At 42.2% G+C, this 24,427-nt stretch overlaps 2 protein-coding genes across 4 annotated transcripts in view; both read right to left on the bottom strand.

The window, feature by feature from the left end:
- The window catches only part of LOC110531693 (nectin-4), a 28,009-nt gene extending 11,769 nt beyond the window's left edge, over positions 1-16,240 (bottom strand). For both annotated transcript variants that reach the window (XM_036987527.1, XM_036987528.1), the window contains exons 1-6: positions 15,709-16,240; positions 11,621-11,742; positions 11,437-11,512; positions 10,967-11,134; positions 10,215-10,493; positions 9,402-9,519 (exon numbers count right to left, since the gene is read on the bottom strand). In XM_036987527.1, coding sequence (XP_036843422.1) covers positions 9,402-9,519; positions 10,215-10,493; positions 10,967-11,134; positions 11,437-11,512; positions 11,621-11,742; positions 15,709-15,763 — 818 coding nt within the window. In that variant the 5' untranslated portion in view covers positions 15,764-16,240. The remainder of the gene's footprint in view (positions 1-9,401; positions 9,520-10,214; positions 10,494-10,966; positions 11,135-11,436; positions 11,513-11,620; positions 11,743-15,708) is intronic.
- Positions 16,241-17,412: 1,172 nt separating this feature from the next.
- On the bottom strand, positions 17,413-24,289 carry LOC110531694 (high affinity immunoglobulin epsilon receptor subunit gamma). Of its 2 annotated transcripts, none has more exons than XM_021615013.2 (5): positions 24,109-24,289; positions 19,022-19,113; positions 18,455-18,505; positions 18,107-18,130; positions 17,413-17,966 (listed from the first exon to the last, which is right to left on the bottom strand). In XM_021615013.2, the coding sequence occupies exons 1-5, from the start codon at positions 24,167-24,169 to the stop codon at positions 17,904-17,906; spliced, it is 291 nt and encodes a 96-aa protein (XP_021470688.1). In that variant the 5' UTR covers positions 24,170-24,289; the 3' UTR covers positions 17,413-17,903. The 2 variants fall into 2 exon arrangements, with proteins under 2 accessions (XP_021470688.1, XP_021470689.1); XM_021615014.2 differs by having other exon boundaries at positions 18,455-18,493; positions 24,109-24,284.
- Between the last annotated feature and the right edge of the window lie 138 nt (positions 24,290-24,427).

Below are 24,427 nucleotides of genomic sequence, written 5' to 3'. Positions count from 1 at the left end.
CTGATCGATGATTTCCTCCGTTGCCGCCAGGTTTCCTCCTCGAGTGCGCCAGGAGGCGCTCGGTGAGTGGGGGGGTACTGTCATGTATTGTCATGTTGTGTCCTGTTCCTGTTCTTTCTCTTCACCCTGTCTCCCTCTGCTGGTCGTATTAGGTTACCTTTTCTTCCCCTCTTTCCCCCAGCTGTTCCTTGTCTTCTCTAACTACCTCGTTCACCCCTTTTCCCACCTGTTCCCTTTTTCCCTCTGATTAGGTCTCTATATCTCTCTGTTTCTGCTTCTGTCTTTGTCGGATTCTCGTTTGTGTTACTCATGCCTGAACCAGACTATCGTCGTGTTTGCTGCAACCTTGTCCTGTCGGAATCTGCCTGTCCATCTGAGCCTACGTGTGTTTCGTCATTAAAGAAACTCTGTTTTGTTAATTCGCTTTTGGGTCCTCATTCACGCACCTGACACTTGTAGGTGGTACTTGTAGTGGAGGCTGCTGAGGGGAGGACGGCTCATAATAATGGCTGAAACATAGCAAATGGAATTGCATCAAACCCCGTGTTTGATGTATTTGATACCATTCCAAAAATTCTGCTTCAGTCATTGCCACAAGCCTATCCTCCTCAATTAAGTTGCCACCAAACTCCTGTGGTGCAGAATCTCATTCCACCAAGATGTGCTTCCAAACCCTAGCTCTGCACAAGGTGAAAGTAAATTGACAAAAATATTTACAAGGTGATGTCTAAAATAGCTACATTTCCAGTAAGCATGGTATAAACATGAATTGGTTAGTGTTATAGGGTTACAGGTGGTTAGAGTTAGCATGAGGACCACAGAATACCTTCCAGGCCATGTAATCAATTTAGTCTATACCTCTTCTCTTTTTACCTTTTCTTTTTGTAAACTCTGGTTATCTGGAGTCATTTCACAGTGGCCTGCTGAAAAATACCCCAAAGTGGAGGCATTTTGGGTACACAAGCATGAGGAACGGAACACACCTTGCAGTTATGGAGCACAGCAAGATTGTGGGACAGAAACCAGCAAGGGACACTGAAAGATATAAAATCAAGACTACAACAGTAATGACACAATCACCTCATTATTCTCTCTGCAGATTTTCAAAACATAATACAAAGACATCTACAAAATTCCCCTCCAAAGAGCTTCTGTTGACAAGGATGATCTGTCAATGGACTGGGGGAGGTTTACAGACAGCACTTTGAGATGTGTAAGGGGTTTTTGGTTGTGCAGGGTTGTGCTTAGACAGTACATTTATTGTTGTGTATGAGAGCGATTGAGGTGCCATTTCTCCTCAATCTCCCATACACAACAATTCATACTGTGTACGCACTGCCTTCCTAAGACTTTTCACATCTTTAGCCACCCAGCCCATTCACTTTATTGATTTATCTTTTCTCTCAGAAGCAGCTCCCAATGTCCCCTCATTAAGCAATACGCTAGCCGGTCCCATTCGGTTGATACCTGATACCTTTGTCCCTTCCACAAAAAGTGTAAAATGCTAAGACCACAACCATATATTTCCAGGAGATGTGCAGTACCAGCAAATCTTCTACAAGAAGACCAAACATTTGGTGGTTAAGAAGCCCTACACCACTTTTGGCAGAGTCTTATCCAGCTGGCCGTTCACCGCAGACAGTTCAGGCCCATCGCAAAGAGTCTTAGCTTCCCAAGCCAACCATTGCCAGTGTACCGAAGCCTGATAAATAAAATACAATTGCATTGGTCGCATACACATATTTAGCAGATGTTACTGCGGGTGTAGCAAAATGATTGTGTTCCTAGCTCCAACGGTGCAGTAATATCTAACAACAATACACGCACATCTAAAAAGTAAAAGAATGGAATTAAGAAATATTGAAATATTAGGATGAACAATGTCGGAGTCCAGAGTATATCAGTGGAGCCTGCTGAGGGGAGGACAGCTCATAATAATGGCTGGAACGAAGTAAATGGAATGCAATCAAACCATGTGTTTGATGTATTTGATACAACTCCACTAATTCTGCTCCAGCCATTACCACGAGCCGGTCCTCCCCAGTTAAGGTGCCACAAACCTCCTGTTGAACTCTTGGCTTTCTCTCAACCAGCTTCATGAGGTAGTCACCTGGAATGCATTTCAATTAACAGGTGTGCCTTGTTAAAAGTTCATTTGTGGAATTTCTTTCCTTAATGCGTTTGAGCCAATCAGTTGTGTTGTGACAAGGTCAGGGTGGTATACAGAAGATAGCCATATTTGGGCTAAGACCATGTCCATATTATTGCAAGAACAGCTCAAATAAGCAAAGAGAAATGACAGTCCATTACTTTAAGACATGAAGGTCAGTCAATACGTAACATTTCAAGAACTTTAAACGTTTTTTCAAGTGCAGTTGTAAAAACTATCAAGTGATATGATGAAACTGTCTCTCATGAGGACCGCCACAGGAAAGGAAGACCCAGAGTTACCTCTGCTGCAGAGGATAAGTTCATTAGAGTTACCAGCCTCAGAATTCGACAATTAACTGCACCTCAGATTGCAGTCCACATAAATGCTTCACAGAGTTCAAGTAGCAGACACATCTCTACATCAACTGTTCAGAGGAGACTGTTAATCAGGTCTCCATGGTCCAATTGCTGCAAAGTAACAACTACTAAAGGACACCAATAAGAAGAAGAGACTTGATTGGGCCTAGAAACACGCGCAATGGACATTAGACCTGTGGAAATCTGTCCTTTGGTCTGATGAGTCCAAATTTTAGATTTTTGGTTCCAACTGTCGTGTCTTTGTGAGATGCAGAGTTGGTGAACGGATGATCTCCGCATGTGTGGTTCCCACCATGAAGCATTGAGGAGGAGGTATGATGGTGTGGGGGTGCTTTGCTGGTGACACTGTCAGTGATTTGTTTAGAATTCAAGGCACACTGAACCAGCATGGCTACCACAGCATTCTGCAGAGTGTTCAGGATCTCAGACAGGGGCAAGGTACACCTTTCAACAAGACGATGACTCTAAGTACACAGCCAAGACAATGCAGGAGTGGCTTCGGGACAAGTCTCTAAATGTCCTTGAGTGGTCCAGCCAGAGCTCAGACTTGAAACAAATGGAACATCTCTGGAGAGACCTGAAAATAGCTGTGCAGCGACACTCCCCATCCAACTTGAGAAGAGCTTAAAAAGATCTGCAGAGAAGAATGGGAGAAACTCCCCAAATACAGGTGTGCCAAGCTTATAGCATCATAACCAATAACACTCTGTAATCACTGTCAAAGGTAGTGCTGAGTAAAGGGTCTGAATGCTTATGTAAATGTGATATTTCAGTTTTGTATTTTTCATATATTTGCAAAAAAATCTAAAAACCTGTTTTTGCTTTGTCAAAATTTGGAAAAAGTAAAGGGGTCTGAATACTTTCAGAATGCACTGTATGTACAGTTGAAGTCGGACGTTTACATACACCTTAGCCAAATACATTTAAACTCAGTTTCACAATTCCTGACATTTAATCCTAGTAAAAATTCCCTGTTTTAGGTCAGTTAAGATCACCAGTTTATTTTAAGAATGTGAAATGTCAGAATAATAGTAGAGAATTATTTATTTCAGCTTTTATTTCTTTCATCACATTCCCAGTGGGTCAGAAGTTTACATAAACTCTGTTAGTATATGGTAGCATTGCCTTTAAATTGTTTAACTTGGGTCAAACATTTCGGGTAGCCTTCCACAAGCTTACCACAATAAGTTGGGTGAATTTTGGCCCCTTCCACCTGACAGAGCTGGTGTAACTGAGTCAGGTTTGTAGGCCTCCTTGATCGCACATGCTTTTTCAGTTCTGCCCACAAATGTTCTATAGGATTGAGGTCAGAGCTTTGTGATGGCTACTCCAATGCCTTGACTTTGTTGTCCTTAAGCCATTTTGTCACAACTTTGGACATATGCTTGGGGTCATTGTCCATTTGGAAGACCCATTTGCGACCAAGCTTTTACTTCCTAGCTAAGTTGGCAAACATAAAAATAATTCAATTTCCCCCCCAATGTAACACACAGTGGTGGTGTGTGGGTAAAATCACTGTGGAAGACAAGCCAGGGGAAAAAATGCCATATTAAAACCTATATGTTCTGACCATTGCATTGTTTGCTCTATAACCATTTCATATGCCTTGCCACCGTGGTATATAGGCCTAAGGCTGAGACAATAAGAAGACACAGTGGCAGAATCATTTCAACCACACCTTTGTTTCATCACAAAGCCAGAGAGTAACCTCCACAAAGCATATTGCATGGAACAAGCAGTTACATAACTTACAGCATGGTCAAGCAAGTTAATGTTTCTGTCATTTTCACACCACTAAACAACTATTGATTTAGAACCACGGAGAGTTACCGCAAGTCACAAAGAAAACAGGAGCTGCCTCCACTATTCCAGCACTATTTCAACTTCAACATTTCAACATCATGTAATCACCTCTGCTTAGTCCAATACAGTTCGAACTAAAAGATACCAAAAACTATTTAGTCCAATCAATGTAAGCTAAATATAATGTGGATGACCATGGCTCTGATTTGTGTGCGTGGGAGTGCTTTGCAACAACAACAAAAAACATGTTGACTCACACTACTTGTAGAGAAATGCCAATGCCATCCTCCTCTCTTTCATGTTGACAAAACGTTCTACCACGCTGTCATACAGTACATGCTTAAATGTTTTGTTGTCCTAGGCTACCTGGCTAAAATGCTTGCTCGCTAGCCTAACGTCCTTTCATGGGCAACGTTAACTAGTTGTTTTTTTAATTAAAATTTCATCTTTTCATCTTTAAGTTTCCATTTCATCTTTAAGTTCAAATTTCATCTTTAAGTTCTCATTTCATCTTTAAGTTCAAATTTCATCTTTAAGTTCTCATTTGCAACTGCGACCTGGCCAAGATAAAGCATAGCAATTCGACACATACAACAACACAGAGTTACACATGGAATAAACACAACATACAGTCAATAATACAGTAGAACAAAAGAAAACAAAAATTCTATATACAGTGAGTGCAAATGAGGTAAATTAAGGCAATAAATAGGCCATGGTGGAAAAGTAATTACAATATAGCAATTAAACACTGGAATGGTAGATGTGCAGAAGATGAATGTGCAAGTAGAGATAACTGGGGTGCAAAGGAGCAACATAAATAAATAAATACAGTATGGGGATGAGGTAGGTAGATAGATGGGCTGTTTACAGATGGGCTATGTACAGGTGCAGTGATCTGTGAGCTGCTCTGACAGGTGGTGCTTAAAGCTAGTGAGGGAGATATGAGTCTCCAGCTTCAGAGATTTTTGCAGTTCGTTCCAGTCATTGGCAGCAGAGAACTGGAAGGAGAGGCAGCCAAAGGAAGAATTAGCTTTGGGGGTGACCAGTGAGATATACCTGCTGGAGCACGTGCTACGGGTGGGTGCTACTGTGGTGACCAGTGAGCTGAGGCGGTGCTTTACCTAGCAGAGACTTGTAGATAACCTGTAGCCAGTGGGTTTGGCGACAAGTATGAAGCGAGGGCCAACCAACGAGAGCGTACAGGTCGCAATGGGGGGTAGTGTATGGGACTTTGGTGACAAAACGGATGGCACTGTGATAGACGGTATCCAGTTTGTTGAGTAGAGTGTTGGAGGCTATTTTATAGATGACATCACCGAAGTCGAGGATTGGTAGGATGGTCAGTTTTACGAGGGTATGTTTGGCAGCATGAGTGAAGGATGCTTTGTTGTGAAATAGGAAGCCGATTCTAGATTTAATTTTGGATTGGAGATGCTTAATGTGAGTCTGGAAGGAGAGTTTACAGTCTAACCAGACACCCAGGTATTTGTAGTTGTCAGAGCCGTCCAGAGTAGTGATGCTAGACGGGCGAGCAGGTGTGGGCAGTGATCGATTGAATAGCATCCATTTAGCTTTACTTGCGTTTAAGAGCAGTTGGAGGCCACGGAAGGAGCGTTGTATGGCATTGAAGCTCGTCTGGAGGTTAGTTAACACAATGTCCAAAGAGGGGCCAGACGTATACAGAATGGTGTCGTCTGCGTAGAGGTGGATCAGAGAATCACCAGCAGCAAGAGCAACATCATTGATGTATACAGAGAAGAGAATCAGCTCGAGAATTGAACACTTTGGCACACCCATAGAGACTGCCAGAGGTCCGGACAACAGGCCTTCTATCAGAGAAGTAGTTGGTAAACCAGGCGAGGCAATCATTTGAGAAACCAAGGCAGTCGAGTCTGCCAATAAGAATGTGGTGATTGACAGAGTCGAAAGCCTTGGCCAGGTCGATGAATAGGGCTGCACAGTAATGTATCTTATCGATGATGGTTATGATGTCGTTTAGGCCCTTGAGCGTGGCTGAGGTGCACCCATGACCAGCTCTGAAACCAGATTGCATAGCGGAGAAGGTACGATGAGATTCAAAATGGTCGGTACTCTGTTTAACGTGGCTTTTGAAGACCTTAGAATGACAGGGTAGGATAGATATAGGTCTGTAGCAGTTTGGGTCTAGAGTGTCACCCCCTTTGAAGGGGGGGATGACCGCGGCAGCTTTCCAATCTTTGGGAATCTCAGACGATACGAAAGAGAGGTTGAACAGGCTAGTAATAGGGGTTGCAACAATTTCTGCAGATAATTTTAGAAAGAGAGGGTCCAGATTGTCTAGCCCGGCTGATTTCTATGGGTTCAGATTTTGCAGCTCTTTCAGAACATCAGCTATCTGGATTTGGGTGAAGGAGAAATGGTGGGGGCTTTAGCGGGTTGCTGTGGAGGGTGCCGGGCAGTTGACCGGGGTAGGGGTAGCCAGGTGGAAAGCATGGCCAGCCGTAGAGAAATGCTTTTTGAAATTCTCAAATTATAGTGGATTTATCGGTGGTGACAGTGTTTCCTAGCCTCAGAGCAGTGGACAGCTGAGAGGAGGTGTGCTTATTCTCCATGGACTTTAAAGTGTCCCAGAACTTTTTAGAGTCAGTACTATAGGATGCAAATTTCTGTTTGAAAAAACTAGCCTTAGCTTTTCTAACTGCCTGTGTATATTTGTTCCTAACTTTCCTGAAAGGTTGCATATCACGGGGGCTATTCAATGCTAATGCAGAATGCCACAGGATGTTTTTGTGCTGGTCAAGGGCAGACAGGTCTGGAGTGAACCAAGGACTATATCTATTCCTAGTTCTAAATGTTTTGAGTGGGGCATGCTTATTTAAGATGGTGAGGAAGGCACTTTTAAAGAATAGCCAGGCATCATCTACTGATGGGATGAGGTCAATGTCATTCCAGGATACCCCAGCCAGGTCGATTAGAAAGGCCTGCTCGCAGAAGTGTTTTAGGGAGCGTTTGACAGTGATGAGGGGTGGTCGTTTGGTCGCAGACTCATTACGGATGCAGGCAATGAGGCAGTGATCGCTGAGATCTTGATTGAAAACGTCAGAGGTGTATTTGGAGGGCGAGTTAGTTAGGATGACATCTATGAGGGTGCCCGTGTTTACGGATTTGGGGTTGTACCTGGTAGGTTCATTGATAATTTGTGTGAGATTGAGGGCCTCAACCTTAGATTGTAGGATGGCCGGGGTGTTAAGCATGTCCCAGTTTAGGTCACCTAGTAGCACGAGCTCAGAAGATAGATGGGGGGCAATCAATTCACATATGGTATCGAGGGCACAGCTGGGGGCAGAGGGAGGTCTATAGTAAGCGACAACAGTGAGAAACTTGTTTCTGGAAAGGTTAATTTTTAGAAGTAGAAGCTCGAATTGTTTGGGTACACACTTGGATAGTAATACAGAAGTCTGCAAGCTATCTTTGCAGTAGATTGTTAACATTAGGCTTCTACATTTAGCTACATATTAAACTTCTATCCTCTCAGGCCAGGGGCACAATGTTTTATTTTATGGTTGGATCAGAATCGCTGTTATAATCATTGGCCAGTACAGAGAATTAAGTAAAACCACAAGTCCAAATCCTTATCTCCATCCAAGGCTAATTTAGGAAAGGACCAATTTTAGCTAGTTAGCTAGCCACCAGAGGAAAACAACACAACGAGATACATAACGAGTTTCTGTCAATGACGTATGCTCTCGATTCGATGTGAATGGAGTGAAGCCAAATCCAAACTGGCTTCCCTTTACACTTTTTTTTGGTGCGCCAGGACCATTCAGAGTTGAGCTCACTCAGTTTAGCTCAATGCTGATTGACTATTATTTTATTTTAAAAATTATCAAGGGAGGCCAAATACTCGCTGGCTTCCCTTGCATTCAATGCTACGGGCAGCAACAATTTCATACTCTTTTGGACCAGACTGCATCAGATAGATGGCCTACACATACAGAGACATAGGGGCGCTGTTTCGCTCGCTCAGATTTTTTCTCCGGTGAGATACTGTACATTCAGCCGCTTGCGAATTGAAGGTCACTTTTTGGGGAAGCCTGGTTTCCCTTGGCATCCATGAGTACATGCCACTGGCAACACAGTAGAATGTTAGCCAGCAATACACAATATGGGTTTCAATAGATAAACTAAAGTTAGCTAGGTGGCTTGCAGGAAAAATAACTGACTTAGCTAGGCACCGTATTTGTCATCTGCCCTCTTGGTGCTGGCATTTGCTGTAGCTGAGCTTCTAACACTAACTAAAGCCAAGTCTTTGTTTTGAATCCTCTTTGCTAGCTAATTGATGCTCTATCGTCAAATTTGGGTTGATTAGAGGAATCACTTGAAGCCATTGCATCTGGTCAGTTCTTAAAATTCTGCCCAAACGATTGTTGTTAATGTCCACCTCCTTTTCAAAGAAGCCTGCCTTGGGGGAGGGACAGGGGCCAGAGACGAAGCAACGTCCAAACACAAGTTGTCGTTTTTCAGTGACTGGAAAATATGTCTGATTGTACATTTACTGATGAATCCACCAATAGCAACATTGCTGAAAGACATCAAATGGCTCTATCGAACAAGGACAACCATATCTACACCCACAAAAACGTATAGTGCGATCAGTATAACATAGAGCCTTTGCGAAAGGCCACAAAGCAGGACTAGACTATATGCATTTTTAGATACACACTCAGCAGAGTGAAATAGAGAGCAATGACGTGGTGCACACATCTGCACAAATGTGTCCTAGTACGCAATCTTCGGGGACCACTTTTGGCTCGTGAGCGCCACTTTCACAACTACTGGCTAAAAAGTTTACAAAAGTACTGGAGAATCTCTTTAACCATGTAAGTCAATCAAGATTCAAGTCAATCGCCTTATTATTGACAATGACTGCCTGGCAAGTGGCACAAAAAACAACTCCTGAACTCCCCGGTTGGCCCACTATTAATAACTGACTAATAGAATTACCAGTAAATCAAACTAAAACAGATTAGCCAGACATGATGTGAGTCAGACAGGCAGAGAGGGTAGGTTGGGAAAGTAAGTGTTACCTGGTCCAATTGAAACTCTGTGGTTTGGGGTTTCCTCCACTGACACAACTGAGGGCAGCTTCCTCCAGACCAGCATACCAGTTCTGATCAAACCCAGAGATCTCTGCATTGGGAGGATCTAGAATAGAGGAACATGATCAAAGTCATTATTTTGGCAGAACTGGCAGATACACAGAAATACACAATCACACACACTAATAATAAAGTCAGGATAAAAAATGAGCTGTAAAAGATCTTCCTGGTGAGAAAGAAGCACATTCAGCTTACAATGAAGTTACTTTAGATTCTGAATTCTACCAGGGACTTTAAATAAAAAGGGGTATATTAAATGGAAAAGTCACCGAAGGCATAGAAGTCTGTATAAACATGTAGTGAAGTGTCACAATTAAAAATGATATTTCATCTCACGTCTAGATTCATAGTTATTAAAGGCCCAGTCCAGTCAAAAACTAGATTTGTCTGTGTTTTATATATATTTCCACACTGAGGTTGGAATAATTCTGTGAAAACGATGATATTGCCCTTTTATTGTGAGAGCTGTTTTAAAAGACTGCCTGTTTTGGTGGGTTGGATTTTTGGCCTTCCATGGTGACATCACCATGCGGTAAATTAGTTAATAGACCAATAAGAAAGAGAAGTCCAAGCCTCTCTGTTAATAACAGCAACAACAAAAAATCCCCTTGTAAAATGCCCTTTTCTAAGACCATTTGAATTGAAAACAATCACTAGAAGGTACTCTTATTACCCTGAAATGGTTTGATATTGAGATAAAAATGGCTGCATTGGACCTTTTAATGCGAAGTCTAAACTCACAGTGCACCACCAGGTTGTTGGTGATCCTGCGTGGTTCCTTCAGAGCCGGGTGCGTCACCAGACAGTCCAGCCTCTTCCCATCCATACTCCTCAGGGGATGCAGAGAGAAGTGGGTGGAGACTGAACCACCCTCCAAACTCCTGTTGTGTGATTGGCCTGGTAGTTCTGTGTCCCAGGAGAGGTTGGGCGGAGGGCGGGCCACAGAGCGGCAGGATGCAGCCAATTGGAAGGACTGGCCTTCGACAAGGACCACAGGGTCCAGGGAGGAGATGGGCGTGGCTGCGGGGGTCAAGGGTCAAATGTCAAAGGAATCAACTATTCCTTGGTCTTAGTGCTTGGGAAGGTGATCTTAGAACTGGTCTTAGTTGTTAATTGGAGGTTAAGCTGATCCTAGAACATTGTGACATGATGCTTCAGGGGGTGGAAGTTCTTAAATGCTTAACTAGGATCAGCTTTATGATCCAAGCTGAAATCTAATGAAATCTAGATTTCTAAAGTACTCTGTTAGGTAGATGTTTAAAAAACAGGAACTTTTATCTTAAAAAGACAGCTGGATACACTGACAGTTACAATGACAGTTGTGGCTTACATGACTACTATCACCACTAGAGCTATTGTTTTAGCTAATAATACTACAACTGACACCTGTAAACATCATCATCAATCATTATTATAATCACCGTCGTCAGGACATTATACTCTGTAAATCCAAGTCCTACAATGAGTAAGGGGAAGCAAGGGGAGGGACTTACTCCACACGGTGAGTGACAGCTGTTGTTCGAAGTTCCCCGAGGGGAAGGTGCTGATGTGACAGTTGTACCTGCCCTCATCTGACTCAACGGTGTTCATGATGATCAGGGATGAGTCCACGGTGGGTTTCCTGCTGCTGAACCGCACACGCCCTGAGTACTGACCAAACTCTGAGAGAGGGGGGAGATTGAGGAGAAGGGGGGGGGGGGTCATACAGGGAGAGTGAAGAGGGGGGTGGGTGAGAGAGAAGAAGACCGAGTTAGAAAGAGAGATAGAGAGGAAGTGAGATATGGGGGTGGCAAAAAGAGAGAGATGGAGTAGCTAGATTGAAACTGAATATGTGGTTTTGTCTTCCACTCTAAATATAACTTGTAAGGCTTCAAGGGCTAGCAAAGCAGATGAACTACCAATACATAAAGAGATGGATGGTTGACACTCTTAGTACTTTAACATCTATATGTATGTGTCCTACCTGTGTGTCCGTCGGTGTGGTGTACTGTGATGATCTGGTCCTTGGTGCCATCTGCTTTCTCCTTGGTCCAGGTGACCTGTGACAATGAGAGACGAGACCATTCTGTTAGGGACGTCTTTTCTAAGATAAAACCAGATATGTTGAACAGAGCATTATGGGTACTGTAGTAACTCATGCTACAGACCTGAACCACCACCTGGCCCACTTCCACCTTGAACTGGCAGGGCAGCCGGGTCTCAGCCTCAGCCAGGGAGTCGAAGGAGTACGGGGGAGGGGGCTCCACAAAGTCCCCCTGCACCACAGCGACTGGGGGGAGGGGGGGGGGGCGTGAGAAGGAGAGATGGAAGGGGGAGAAAGAGAGTTATTTATTTGTTGACTTTATTTTATTTATTTATTTATTTATTTTCCTTGGGGAAAATGTGTGTGGCATTGTTGACGTCATTTACAATAGAAATACAACACAATGTCACAGTGTAGCGAGAGAGATAATGAGAGGTTGAAAGACATTAGGAAGACTGTGCACTGAACCATGAGGATTTTGTAGTCTTAACACTTTCCTTACTGTCCTTTATATGCTTCAGGGGGTGAGCGACAGAAAGAATGAGAAGAGAGGAGATGTAGAGGATAGAGAGATGTGGTTGGAAAGAAGACAGAGAGGCCAAGAGATGGGGGGGAGGAAGAGTACACAAAGAAGAAAGGGAGGCAGTCAGAGGGAGGACATAGAGCAAGCGATTCGATGTGTCAGTGAGGATATGTCGCTTGACTTGTTGCACTAGTGAACCTCCGAGTGTCCAGAGAAACACACACACACACACATACTCACGTGCACACACACAGTGACTGCAAACGCATGCACACACACATGCAAACGCACACATATACGCACACGTATGTACGCACAACCTGCCCTATTTGATGTAGACATCTTATATCATCTACAGTGGCACACTAAAGTGGCACACGGTTTCACAACATTGATGATCCTTATGGAATGAAGGCCTGATTGCCATCTCCTTTTCTCATTAAAACAACGTGTTCTTTTTTGGCCAAACAGCTCACTCTTAGCGTAACAGAAAAAGCATTTATGCAACCTACCAAATACCAATACAAATGTTAAGTAAAAATGTTGTAATCGTGCTCTATGTAGAGTATTTTTTTATACCCATAATACATTTAGGATACCAGTTCCAGATAACATGAACTCAGCAAAAAAAGAAACGTCCCTTTTTCAGGACCCTCTTTCAAAGATAATTTCGTAAAAATCAAAATTACTTCACAGACCTTCATTGTAAAGGATTTAAACACAGTTTCCCATGCTTGTTCAATGAGCCATAAACAATTAATGAACATGCACCTGTGGAACGGTCGTTAAGACACTAACAGCTTACAGACGGTAGGCAATTAAGGTCACAGTTATGAAAACGTAAGACACTAAAGAGGCCTTTCTACTGACTAAAATATCAAAAGAAAGATGCCCAGGGTCCCTGCTCAACTGCGTGAACGTGCCTTAGGTATGCTGCAAGGAGGCATGAGGAGTGCAGATGTTGCCAGGGCAATACATTGCAATGTCCGTACTGTGAGACACCGAAGACAGCGCTACAGGGAGACAAGACGGACAGCTGATCGTCCTCGCAGTGGCAGACCACGTGTAACAACACCTGCAGAGGATCAGTACATCCGAACATCACACCTGGGGGACAGGTACAGGATGGCAACAACAACTGCCAGAGTTACACCAGGAACGCACAATCCCTCCATCAGTGCTCAGACTGTCTGCAATAGGCTGAGAGAGGCTAGACTAAGGGCTTGTAGGCATGTTGTCTGGTGAGGATCTGCCTTACATCACTGGCAACAACGTCGCCGGACCAGACAGGACTGGCAAAAAGTGATCTTCACTGACAAGTCGTGGTTTTGTCTCACCAGGGGTGATGGTCGGATTTGCGTTTATCGTCGAAGGAATAAGCGTTACAGCGAGGCCTGTACTCTGGAGCGGGATTGATTTGGAGGTGGAGGGTCCGTCGTGGTCTGGGGCGGTGTGTCACAGCATCATGGGACTGAGCTTGTTGTCATTGCAGGCAATCTCAACGCTGTGCATTACAGGGAAGACATCCTCCTCCTTCATGTGGTACCCTTCCCGCAGGCTCATCCTGACATGACCCTCCAGCATGACAATGCCACCAGCCATACTGCTCGTTCTATGCGACTTCCTGCAAGACAGGAATGTCAGTGTTCTGCCATGGCCAACGAAGAGCCCGGATCTCAATCCCATTGAGCACGTCTGGGACCTGTTGGATCGGAGGGTGACGGCGAGGGCCATTCCCTCCAGAAATGTCCAGGAACTTGCAGATGCCTTAGTGGAAGAGTGGGGTAACATCTCACAGCAAGAACTGGCAAATCTGGTGCAGTCTATGAGGCGGAGATGCACTGCAGTACTTAATGCAGCTGGTGGCCACACCAGATGCTGACTGATACTTTTGATTTTGACCCCGCCTTTGTTCAGGGACACATTATTCTGTTTCTGTTAGTCACATGTCTGTGGAACTTGTTCAGTTTATGTCTCAGTTGTTGAATCTTGTTATGTTCATACAAATATTTCCGTATGTGAAGTTTGCTGAAAATAAATGCAGTTGACAGTGAGAGGACGGTGCTAAGTTTATTATATGCCCATAGTAAAAGCTGTTTTGATATGGCTGTACTGATTCAACGGTGACTTTTGTTGTTGTTGAACTAATAGTTTGTGTGTGTGTGTGTGTGTGTGTGTGTGTGTGTGTGTGTGTGTGTGTGTGTGTGTGTGTGTGTGTGTGTGTGTGTGTGTGTGTGTGTGTGTGTGTGTGTGTGTGTGTGTGTGTGTGTGTGTGTGTGTGTGTGTGTGTGTCATGCGTGAGCGTGTGTTTGTAAACAGCAGACAGATTGTCTTTAGTATGATTTATGTATTTACCAGTTCACTTTGTTGTCTACCATGCTGACAGGTGCTGTATTTTTCCATGTGAACAGTGTGTTACTGTTGTGTCACAACAGAGTTGTGAACATGGAGTAGGGGCAGGCAAGGCTTTGAGGTTTCCTGAGGAATCTGCCTGTGCAACATTACTGCCATAACACTCCACCTATGACACAGCATCCGGTCTGTCTGACTGACTGTCTCTCAAGATTAAATACACATTGCCAAGATAAGGGTCTCTCTATATCTCTCTTTCCCTCCTCTCTAAATTGCTGTCTTGCTCTATCACTCTGTCTCTCTTTCTCTGTCTCTCGCTCTCTCTCTTTCTCTGTCTCTGTTGCACTCTCTCTTGCTCTCTCTCTCTCTCCCCCCTCTCTCTCTCTCCCTCTTTCCCTCCTCTCTCTCTTGCTGTCTTGCTCTGTCACTCTGTCTCTCTTTGTCTGTCTCTCGCTCTCTCTCTTTCTCTGTCTCTGTTGCACTCTCTCTTGCTCTCTCTTTCCCTCCTCTCTCTCTTGCTGTCTTGCTCTATCACTCTGTCTCTCTTTCTCTGTCTCTCGCTCTCTCTCTTTCTCTGTCTCTGTTGCACTCTCTTGCTCTCTCTCTCTCTCCCTCTTTCCCTCCTCTCTCTCTTGCTGTCTTGCTCTATCACTCTGTCTCTCTTTCTCTGTCTCTCGCTCTCTCTCTTTCTCTGTCTCTGTCTCTCTTGCTCTCTCTCTCTCTCCCCCTCTCTCTCTCTCTCTCCCTCCTGTCTCTCTTGCTGTCTTGCTCTATCACTCTGTCTCTCTTTCTCTGTCTCTGTTGCACTCTCTCTTGCTCTGTCTCTCTCTGTTTCTTTCTGTCTGTCTCACACAAACCATGTCTTTGTTTTCCTCATTTAAAAAGTCATTATACATCAGCTTATATAAATACAGCACAGGACAATAGGCGCCTGCTGCAATCCTTCTCTGATCCTCATAGAGAGAGAGAGAGAGCACAGGAAAAGAGTCAGACTGAATCACAGACATGAGGGGGGAAATTGATCAACAGTAACCTGTTTTTCCTGAAATATCAGACAACTCCTCAAGTGTTGTTCATCTAATCCAGCAAAGACTAACCCAAGAAGCTGGACAAGTTGGCAGTAGCCTACTTATTTAAATATTTATATAAAAATCGACTTGCTAGGTCAATTACCAAAATCCATAGAGGAGCACAGATAAACCAAAACTAAAAATGCAGAGCTTTAGCTGAAAATAGTTGTCATTATTGTGTGTTACTTTGTTTATATCGCTTTACTTAGACCCTTTGCAGTGTTATTTCTCCTAGTCTAAACATTACATCATGAATAACTAACTTACTGAAACTCCAAAGGATCCACAGCAGTGGTGTCAGTCTGCCCAGGTGAGATGTCATTCTCCCCGGTTCGGTGGAGTGGTCCGCCCGCCTTGATAGATCTGGAGACAGCTAGAGGTTTGTGGTCTATTCTGATGATTGAATTTGTTGTGACTTTGGTCCAATTTCCACTTAACTTCCGTTTATGATCTTATCCCAGACAGTGAACTTTCATCCAGTGTCAAGTCCAAGACAGGAATGTAAAAAAAAAACGTCTAGGCTAAAAGTAGTATAGATCCTCAGATTTAGCCAACATTTATGATTCGACCATGTCTGGCTTGTTGTTGTTGGCTTATCTTATTCCAACAAATCCTTTGGAAAGTTGTTCTCTCTCAATGTGAAAAGTGCTGCCTATTCCTTTTTTTGCATTTTGGAAAAGCAATTGATTCCTAGTGAAATGCACAAATGATGTTCTGTTTCTTTGACACAAGCACACCATATTCTGGCTTCTCAAAAGTAGGAGCGGTTACCTGTTTTCTTGGGTACACCTGTTACAAGCACGCTCTCGCTCTCTCGCTGTCTCTGACACACACACACACACACACACCTGGGAAGTCACCTTTCCAGTTTAGTTAAAGCAACAGACAGTTATTTTCAGGCCTTTACTTGCAGCCTTCCACAAGGCTCAACCGGGAGGTGAAGTGATGTAGGCACAGTACAAATGCCCTCTAGATGGAGTAGCCTAAACAACTTGTCTCGATATCGAAGATACAAAGATACATCTATCTATCTACAAACTACATCATGAACTACATCTATCAATTTAGACAGCAGAAAATGGTTGTTGACGTCTACATAGGTGTGGTAACTATTAATTGCAGACGTAAAGAGTTGAAGCTTAAGCAAAATGGCTCCATTCTGGCTCTGACAGAACGACGTCTCTACTGAAGGGGTTAAAGAATAAGTAAAACAGGTATCTGTCTACCTCTAAAACAGTTAAGTTAAAAACCCTCAGGCACTTTCAGTTGGGTAAATTGACTCCCCCTTCCTTTTTTCTCTCTCTCTCATAGGGCGGCGCACAATTGGCCCAGCATCGTCCGGGTTAGGGGAGGGTTTGGCCAGGGTAGGCCGTCATTGTAAATAAGAATTTGTTCTTACCTGACTTGCCTAGTTAACTAAAGGTTCAATTTTGTTCTCCAGTACAGTTGCCAAGACATGTTTCATAATTTGACATCTTTTTGAGTTTGCATGTTCAGGTCATGTTTAGGTCAACTGTTGTCCTGTTTTTCTACAGTGTGTAATAAATTAATGTAAGTAAGATATGTGAATATATCTATTACACAGGTACAAGAGCAACTTAATAAACAGTTACCATATATGTTTTGCCATGTTTTCACTTTCAGTTAAGTGAGGCCAAAGTAGCTGTTACAGCATCATTGTTTGTTAACTACATCAGACATTGCATTGGGCTACGCAGAGAAATCCCCCCCTCCCCCATTGTTTTTCTGTGAATGTGCAGAGACACCCACAAAACTTAGCAGTGCCCACAGGATGTGACTCGGACAGTGTGTGATCAGTTGTCATGGCATTGGTGTAACGGAAATCAACCTCTGAAATAGCTATGAGAAACTGTGAAAAAGAAGCGCAAGATACCACAGACCCATCATTTTGATATTTTATTAGAATGTATTATAAAAGCACCATAGAAGCTTTGAAAATACCTAAAGTACACCCAGAACACAAGTCTCAAGAGTAAAAAAGGGGTATATTATTTGCTAAAACTGTATATTGATCTATTTAGAAAAATATTTGAAAATACCTAAAGTACACCCAGAACACAAATCTCAAGAGTAAAAAAGGGGTATATTATTTGCTAAAACTGTATATTGATCTATATAGAAAAATATTTGAAAACACCAAAAACATCAATCTCAAGCTAAATCTAAGACATTTTAGTATAAGTAGCATACAAAGAAGACATACACTGTCAAAAGTGGGGCATTTTTACCCACAGCTCAACTTCCCCTTTAATCTTCTCACATTTCTCTCTCTTACGACACATACAAAGGAGGTTCACACATACGCAAGTAAATGTTAAAAAATGAATACATTTTCTCTCAAACCGTTAAAAGCTATGTTAAATAAAATACATAAGAGGCCTGGGAAATTCTTGGAGACAAAAGTGATTTGACAGATGACTTCTTCAACTCTTCACCCTCTGCTACTTCAATCTTTTCTTCTGACCGATGGTCTCATAGGTATCCGCAGCATGAGGGGTCAGACCCTGAGATAGAGAGACAGGGAGAAAGAGAGAGAGTAAATATATCATGAAGCAAGGCCCTACAATTTAAACTCCACATATTGACTAAGACAACCTTCACCATCACACATTCATTATCACCACCATCATCATCATCAACTCACCGTATAGATACCCTCCTCCGCTTTCTGTGTCAGAGTAAAAGAGGAAATCCATTAGGAAAAAACACAAGTGTGTGTGTTTATTTTTTTAGGCAGTGTGTGAGATTAGCTATTTGGTTTAATGTTAAATGTTAGCCTGGAAATCACCCTCTGCCCCCAACCCACTGTAAAGCTGTAGGGCAGTAAATGTGTCTGTCTGCATTATACAGGACTAAATAAATGGATTGCATATATCACGTTACATCGATTTGACCCCCAGCCAACTGCAAGGTCTAGTTTCTATGTATCTGGGCGTCATGGGGTCTTGTTTAATGGAGTTGGATGTAGATCATGTTACAGTGCGTTTCTCACCGGTGGCTTTTCTGTCCCAGACCCAGTCACCGGAACCATCTGTGGGAAAAACTGAGTGTTGAGAGATAGATGGGGTAAGAACTTGGTAGAGACAGAAAGAGGAAACTGAAACAACCCCCTAGCCTCAGGGACTTTAGGCACTTAGATCTGAAAGGATCGGATGGGTAGGATAGGTATAAGCAATATGGTGAAATTTACACCAAACCTTTCAGCGCACAAGGTGGAGCTACTATCATATTGTTTATACCCATGGTCATACTGTATTGCACATAAGTATAAAGACTGATCTAAAAACCTATCTTTCAGATCTACACGAAATGCCAGTTACAGTTGTCGTGGCTATTGGATCGGGTATAATAATACATTAGGTGGGTGCTTATATTTGTCCTATTTCACACATGTATAAGTGTGTATTATACACGTGTGAATTGGCAATGTATTTTTTTTGCACAACTCCCCCTGATGCACCCTCTGAGAGTGGGTATAGCAAGAAAGAGATCAAAGAGAATTTAGGGAGGCAGGGAAAGAGGGGGATTGGGAAAAAGAAGGACAGAAAGGCAGCTGTACCTTGAGCCTGCAGTAGAGCACGGTGAGGATGATACCGTACAGAAACAAGATACCGTCCAGGATATAGCAGATCTGAGACTCACCCAGGGCCGCTGAGAACAGAGGAGAACACTTTCTAGTTACAGGCCGGCCCTCTTGAGGTTTGACCACCATTTGTCATTTAGCAAACTCTCTTTTTCAGAGTGACTTAGTCTGGGCATAAAACTAAGGTAGGTAAAAACGACCACATAATATCACAGTTATTGCAAGTGACCTCCAGTAACCAGGGTTGGGAGGATTACATGTAATCCGTTACATGTAAAAGGTTACAAAAAAACAGTAACTGTAATCCGTTATGTTACCAGCAAAATATTGTAATCAGATTACAGATACTTTTGAAAAACTAGAAGATTACTTCGAAGATTACTTTTCAATTCAGAAAGGATGTTTGCAAAAAAAATATCTTTGACAAACAGTAACTGTAATCCGTTATGTTACCAGCAAAATATTGTAATCAGATTACAGATACTTTAGAAAAACTAGAAGATGTTTGCAAAAAAAATATCTTTGACACTTCTTTGTTTTGTCAATGACATTCAAATCAGCATTGAAAAAAGGCAGCAAGTTTAAGTTTGTTCCACCTGAGCGAGTCTGACCACAAGTGAGAGACCAGAGACTATGATGACACTGCAAATGTGTTAGATGGATCGCGGGAAAAGAGCAGGAATAGGTTTTTGTAGACTACAGTCCAAGCTATGTCTTCCAATTGTGCGACTACTGTTGGCATTCAAAGATTATCCAATTTGAATAAACACATGGAGGTAAGGATGACAGCAGTGCTGTAGTCTACAGTGATACGGATATCACTTATTATTGATACCTATATAGCGCATTGATGTGAATCACACTGCTGCTCTCTCATTTAGCTATTTGCGCCTTACGGATTGTGGCTGTTGTGGATGCCTGTTCACAAATCTAAATGTGCATTTGAATCCAATAATGATTGAATTCAAGAAGTTTAAACTGCCTATCAATAATCGTTTTTGAAACCAGTGGACAGCCAGTGAAATATGTGCTCTTGCAACAGCTGCATAGTGCGGATCCCAGCCAATGGAATAAAAGTGAGGCTTTTATTATTATGCTCAATCTAATTCATGCTGATAAAAAAAATCCATAGACCTAATGGACACATGCTCAAACTCGTATGCTTTTCATAGTCTTAAAAAGGGGCAATCTGTAGTTGCTATATCCATTTATGGATTTATAAATTATATATATTAATGTAAGGATATAATTGAATCGTATATGTAGTAAAAAGCGATGCGTTAGAAGAAGCCTACATAATAAACAATTTAACATCCATCTATGGCCAGCTATGGAAACTTTAACATTGATTTATCCTGCAATAGATGTCGTTCAATTGGTAAAATATTTTTGTCTTCTTCTAATGCCTCTTAAGGGAAAGTAATGTAAAAGTGACTGAATGTAATCAGATTACGTTACTGAGTTTGGTTAATCCAAAAGTTGCGTTACTGATTACAATTTTTGGACAGATAACTAGTAACAGATTACATTTAGAAAGTAACCTACCCAACCCTGCCAGTAGCCTTAGTCTATCATGCAAATCTCAAGGTTATCTTTCATTACCCGTTTGGCTGTTACCTATCTACTCCTATCCACACCATGTCAAAAAGGATCTTGGCTAATAAATGTTCCTTTTTCAGAACCCTCTTTCAAAGATAATTCGTAAAAATCCAAATAACTTCACAGATCTTCAAGGTAAAGGGTTTAAACACTGTTTCCCATGCTTGTTCAATGAACCATAAACAATTAATGAACATGCACCTGTGGAGCGGTCGTTAAGACACTAACAGTTTACCGACAGTAGGCAATTAAGGTCACAGTTGTGAAAATGTAGGACACTGAAGAGGCCTTTCGACTGACTCTGAATAACACCAAAAGAAAGATGCCCAGGGTCCCTGCTCATCTGCTTGAACGTGCCTTAGGCATGCTGCTGCAAGGAGGCATGAGGACTGCAGATGTGGCAAGGGCAATAAATTGTAATGTCCGTACTGTGAGACGCCGAGGACAGCACTGCTCATTCTGTGCGTGATTTCCTGCAAGACAGGAATGTCAGTGTTCTGCCATGGCCAGCGAAGAGCCTGGATCTCAATCCCATTGAGCACGTCTGAGACTTGTTGGATCAGAGGGTGAGGGCTAGGGCCATTCCCTCCAGAAATGTCCAGGAACTTGCAAGTGCCTTGGTGGAAGAGTGGGGTAACATCTCACAGCAAGAACTCACACATCTGGTGCAGTCCATGAGGAGGAGATGCACTGCAGTACTTAATGCAGCTGGTGACCACACTAGATGCTGTTACTTTTGATTTAGACCCCCTATTTGTTCAGGGACACATTATTCCATTTCTGTTAGTCACATGTCTGTGGAACTTGTTCAGTTTTTGTCTCAGTTGTTGAATCTTATGTTCATACAAATATTTCCACATGTTAAGTTTGCTGAAAATAAAAGCAGTTGACAGTGAGAGGACGTTTCTTTTTTTGCTGAGTTTGTCATTCTGTACTGACAAGTAGGCTTTGATCATCGTCATAGCACAAATTTGTCAGCAAAGCGGACACCCTAATCTTATAGGAGTGGCTATACGGTATATGCGAAATCAACTCTTGTGGCATTATATTCACTAAATATCAGTATCCCCCCAAGAATTTAGGTTTTGGTTATAGACGTGGGCATAAGCCAAAGTAAACATCTGTATCTGTTGCAAAGCTTACCCTGGGCTCAGACCATTTACAGTAAATAATATGTGGCTTCACTTTAACCTGACTCAACTGATTGCAAAGCCCCCAGAGATTAATGTAAAAAACAAAATTCCAGCAACTCTTCACTGATTGACCTACTTCTGACAAGTACTTGTCCAGTGGTGTCTTTGCTAATGATCTCAGTGATCTCAGTGATCTTTGTCCTATTGCGTGTATTGGAGACGGCAAACAGATTAACACTGACCCTCGTATAATTATGAAGAGACATTTAACGTGTTTTTCTTCATGAAAGTATTACTCTGAATGTTTCTCTATCAGCTGCATGCCTGACCCTGAATTAGATCTAGAATTGTTCTCATCTATTTGAATATCTCTGGCAGACAAACACGCTTCCTTTAAACACAGAGTAAAACATGATAAATCCTTGGTTCTCTAAAGAACTTTCAGATGTTATGAGAAATCAGGCCTTGGCCAAGGCTAGAAAAACTGACTGTGTAGCTGATTGGCAGTTTTTCAGGCAGTTGAGAAATAGATGCACTTCCTCAATCAAGAAAGCTAAAAATCGAGCTACTTTCTAAATTCTTAGACTCTGCTGGTGATCTGTCTACATTTTGGAAAACGGTTAATGTACTGAAGGAAATTCCTTTCCATCAATGCCTAAGAAAGTTGTGCCAGACTCATCATTACTGAGAAAAATTAGATAAGTGATGCATTTAATCAGCATATAATATATATTTTTTAAATTTGAAATAAATGGTGGTTTAACCGACCCAGGTCAGCCGGTCAACTGCCTACCCCTCTCCCAGTCTCCAGTTGGCTCGATGGAAGTTCCATCAACTTCAAGTAAACCTTTTCATGTCAACAACTTTCTTCTTGTGATGTGCTCGATGGCTTGCGCAAGATTGATGTGATTTTAAAAAAAAAATAAAAAATGGTGCTGCTTTGCTTGATCCTTTCTTGCTGCAGCTTTCTGCTCCTCTGATTTTTACCTTACAATTATTTCTGGTACCATCCCTAGGGTCTGGTAGGTGGCCCATATACTCCCCCTTCACAAACGTGGTGACCCATGTGCCATAAATAATTATTACACAGCTCATTCAAATAACCAACTCATCAAGCTTTGATTACTTGAATCAGCTGTGTAGTGTTAGGTGGAAAAAACTAAATGTGCCAGAACCGAGTTTGGGAAACCATGCAGTATACATCATTGCATTATTGTATTAGAATGTAGGCTGGCCTACCTTGTAGATCAGTGCATTGCGCTCTTGCATAAACTTCCACCATACCGTAACCCATTGTTAAGTTATAGATGCTCAGGGATGGCTAAGTCTGAAAACCTCTTCGATCTCCACTGAGTTAGGTAGATCTTCCTTTAGGTCGTTATGCACCTTGAGGAATGAGGAATGATCTAAAATACACTTTAAAATGGAAAGAATTGGTGCCTCTAGGGCATTTCAGACAGCTGCTAGGGGACCTTTTTACTGCTTGTTGTGTATTGTGCATAACAACATGTATTTTAATGTTTATATGAATGTGTAGTGTAATGTCTTCATTATATTTTGTGGGTTCATCTGGAAAAGAGATCGTGGTCTCAGCATTGACTTCCTGTCAAAATAAAGCTAGATAGTTAGTGATAGCATTATGTATGAAAATGTCAGCACTAGTTCTTCCTCTGTCGCAAGTGTTAAAAAGAGGACCGATGTGGCAATGGCTTCGCTTCTGCTTTCACAGAAATGGCCCTGAACTATACGTAGATTTTTCTCTCTCCATCAGACAATGATTTTGCCCTTTAGAGAATGATAGAATCACCTGTCCTACACTTATATTTAAAAAAACAAGCACATTTTGCATCAAACACTGATCTAAAATAAATCTATAAATAAAACCAGGTTAAAAACAATCATGAGCAAAAACCATTTACAGACAGCTATTTCTATGATTTACTTAATTTTGGGGAAGGATACATTAACATGTCACCCACTTCAATTATTGAAACATGTCGTTACAGGGTTTCTATGAACAAAAAATGGTCAATAATTCATATTACCAAATAAAAGTTCAATGAGTTCCAAAGAGATTACATTCTCAAATATTTTTACTGAATACCTGACATATGCTCTGGACCTGCCCATGAGATCTGATCTTAACCATAGGACTCAACCATGATTCTTTATCATTCACAATGTTTAGTCCAGTGTGGGACTAGATTTAGTTGCAATTACAACTAAACAGCAACTGTTTTGCTCATTTCTCATCATGTTAATCCCAGACATACATTTTCATAACCAAGGTCAATACCAATCAGCGGTTATAGTATCAAACTCCATACTCACTAGCACTGCCAAAGCTCATCCACAGAGGAAGAGCTGAAAGAACTAGGAATCTGCCTCCCATCACAGCAACAGGTATACAAAAGGACACAGCAACAGATGATTTTTTACTGGACGTCTGACTGCTCAGTCAGTAAAAAGCATGTAGGTTGAGCAGGGCTGAAGAGTTAGTGGTTTGAGGTGATGACGTAGTGTTGCAAAGAAAGCCAGGGTAAAGCAGGGGGGGGGGGGAAGTTGTGGTCGAGCTCAGTCCATTTAGTTTTGTGCAACAGGGCATTTCGAGAAAAAAAATATCACACGTAAAAAAAAAGTATATTTCTAT

Source organism: Oncorhynchus mykiss, chromosome 9 (assembly GCF_013265735.2).
Source record: "Oncorhynchus mykiss isolate Arlee chromosome 9, USDA_OmykA_1.1, whole genome shotgun sequence".
NCBI classification, from domain to species: domain Eukaryota; kingdom Metazoa; phylum Chordata; class Actinopteri; order Salmoniformes; family Salmonidae; genus Oncorhynchus; species Oncorhynchus mykiss.
Note: the sequence above shows the minus strand (reverse complement) of the source record. Positions and strands in the feature narration are given on the sequence as shown.

Excerpts from the sequence above, each read along its gene's own strand:
- LOC110531694 (XM_021615013.2), bottom strand. The coding sequence starts at position 24,169 with ATGGGAGGCAGATTCCTAGTTCTTTCAGCTCTTCCTCTGTGGATGAGC. Across the intron at positions 19,114-24,108 it reads GATGAGCTTTGGCAGTGCTA|CGGCCCTGGGTGAGTCTCAG; the intron begins GTGAGTATGGAG and ends CTCTGTTCTCAG. Across the intron at positions 18,131-18,454 it reads CTGGGACAGAAAAGCCACCG|AAAGCGGAGGAGGGTATCTA; the intron begins GTGAGAAACGCA and ends ACTCTGACACAG.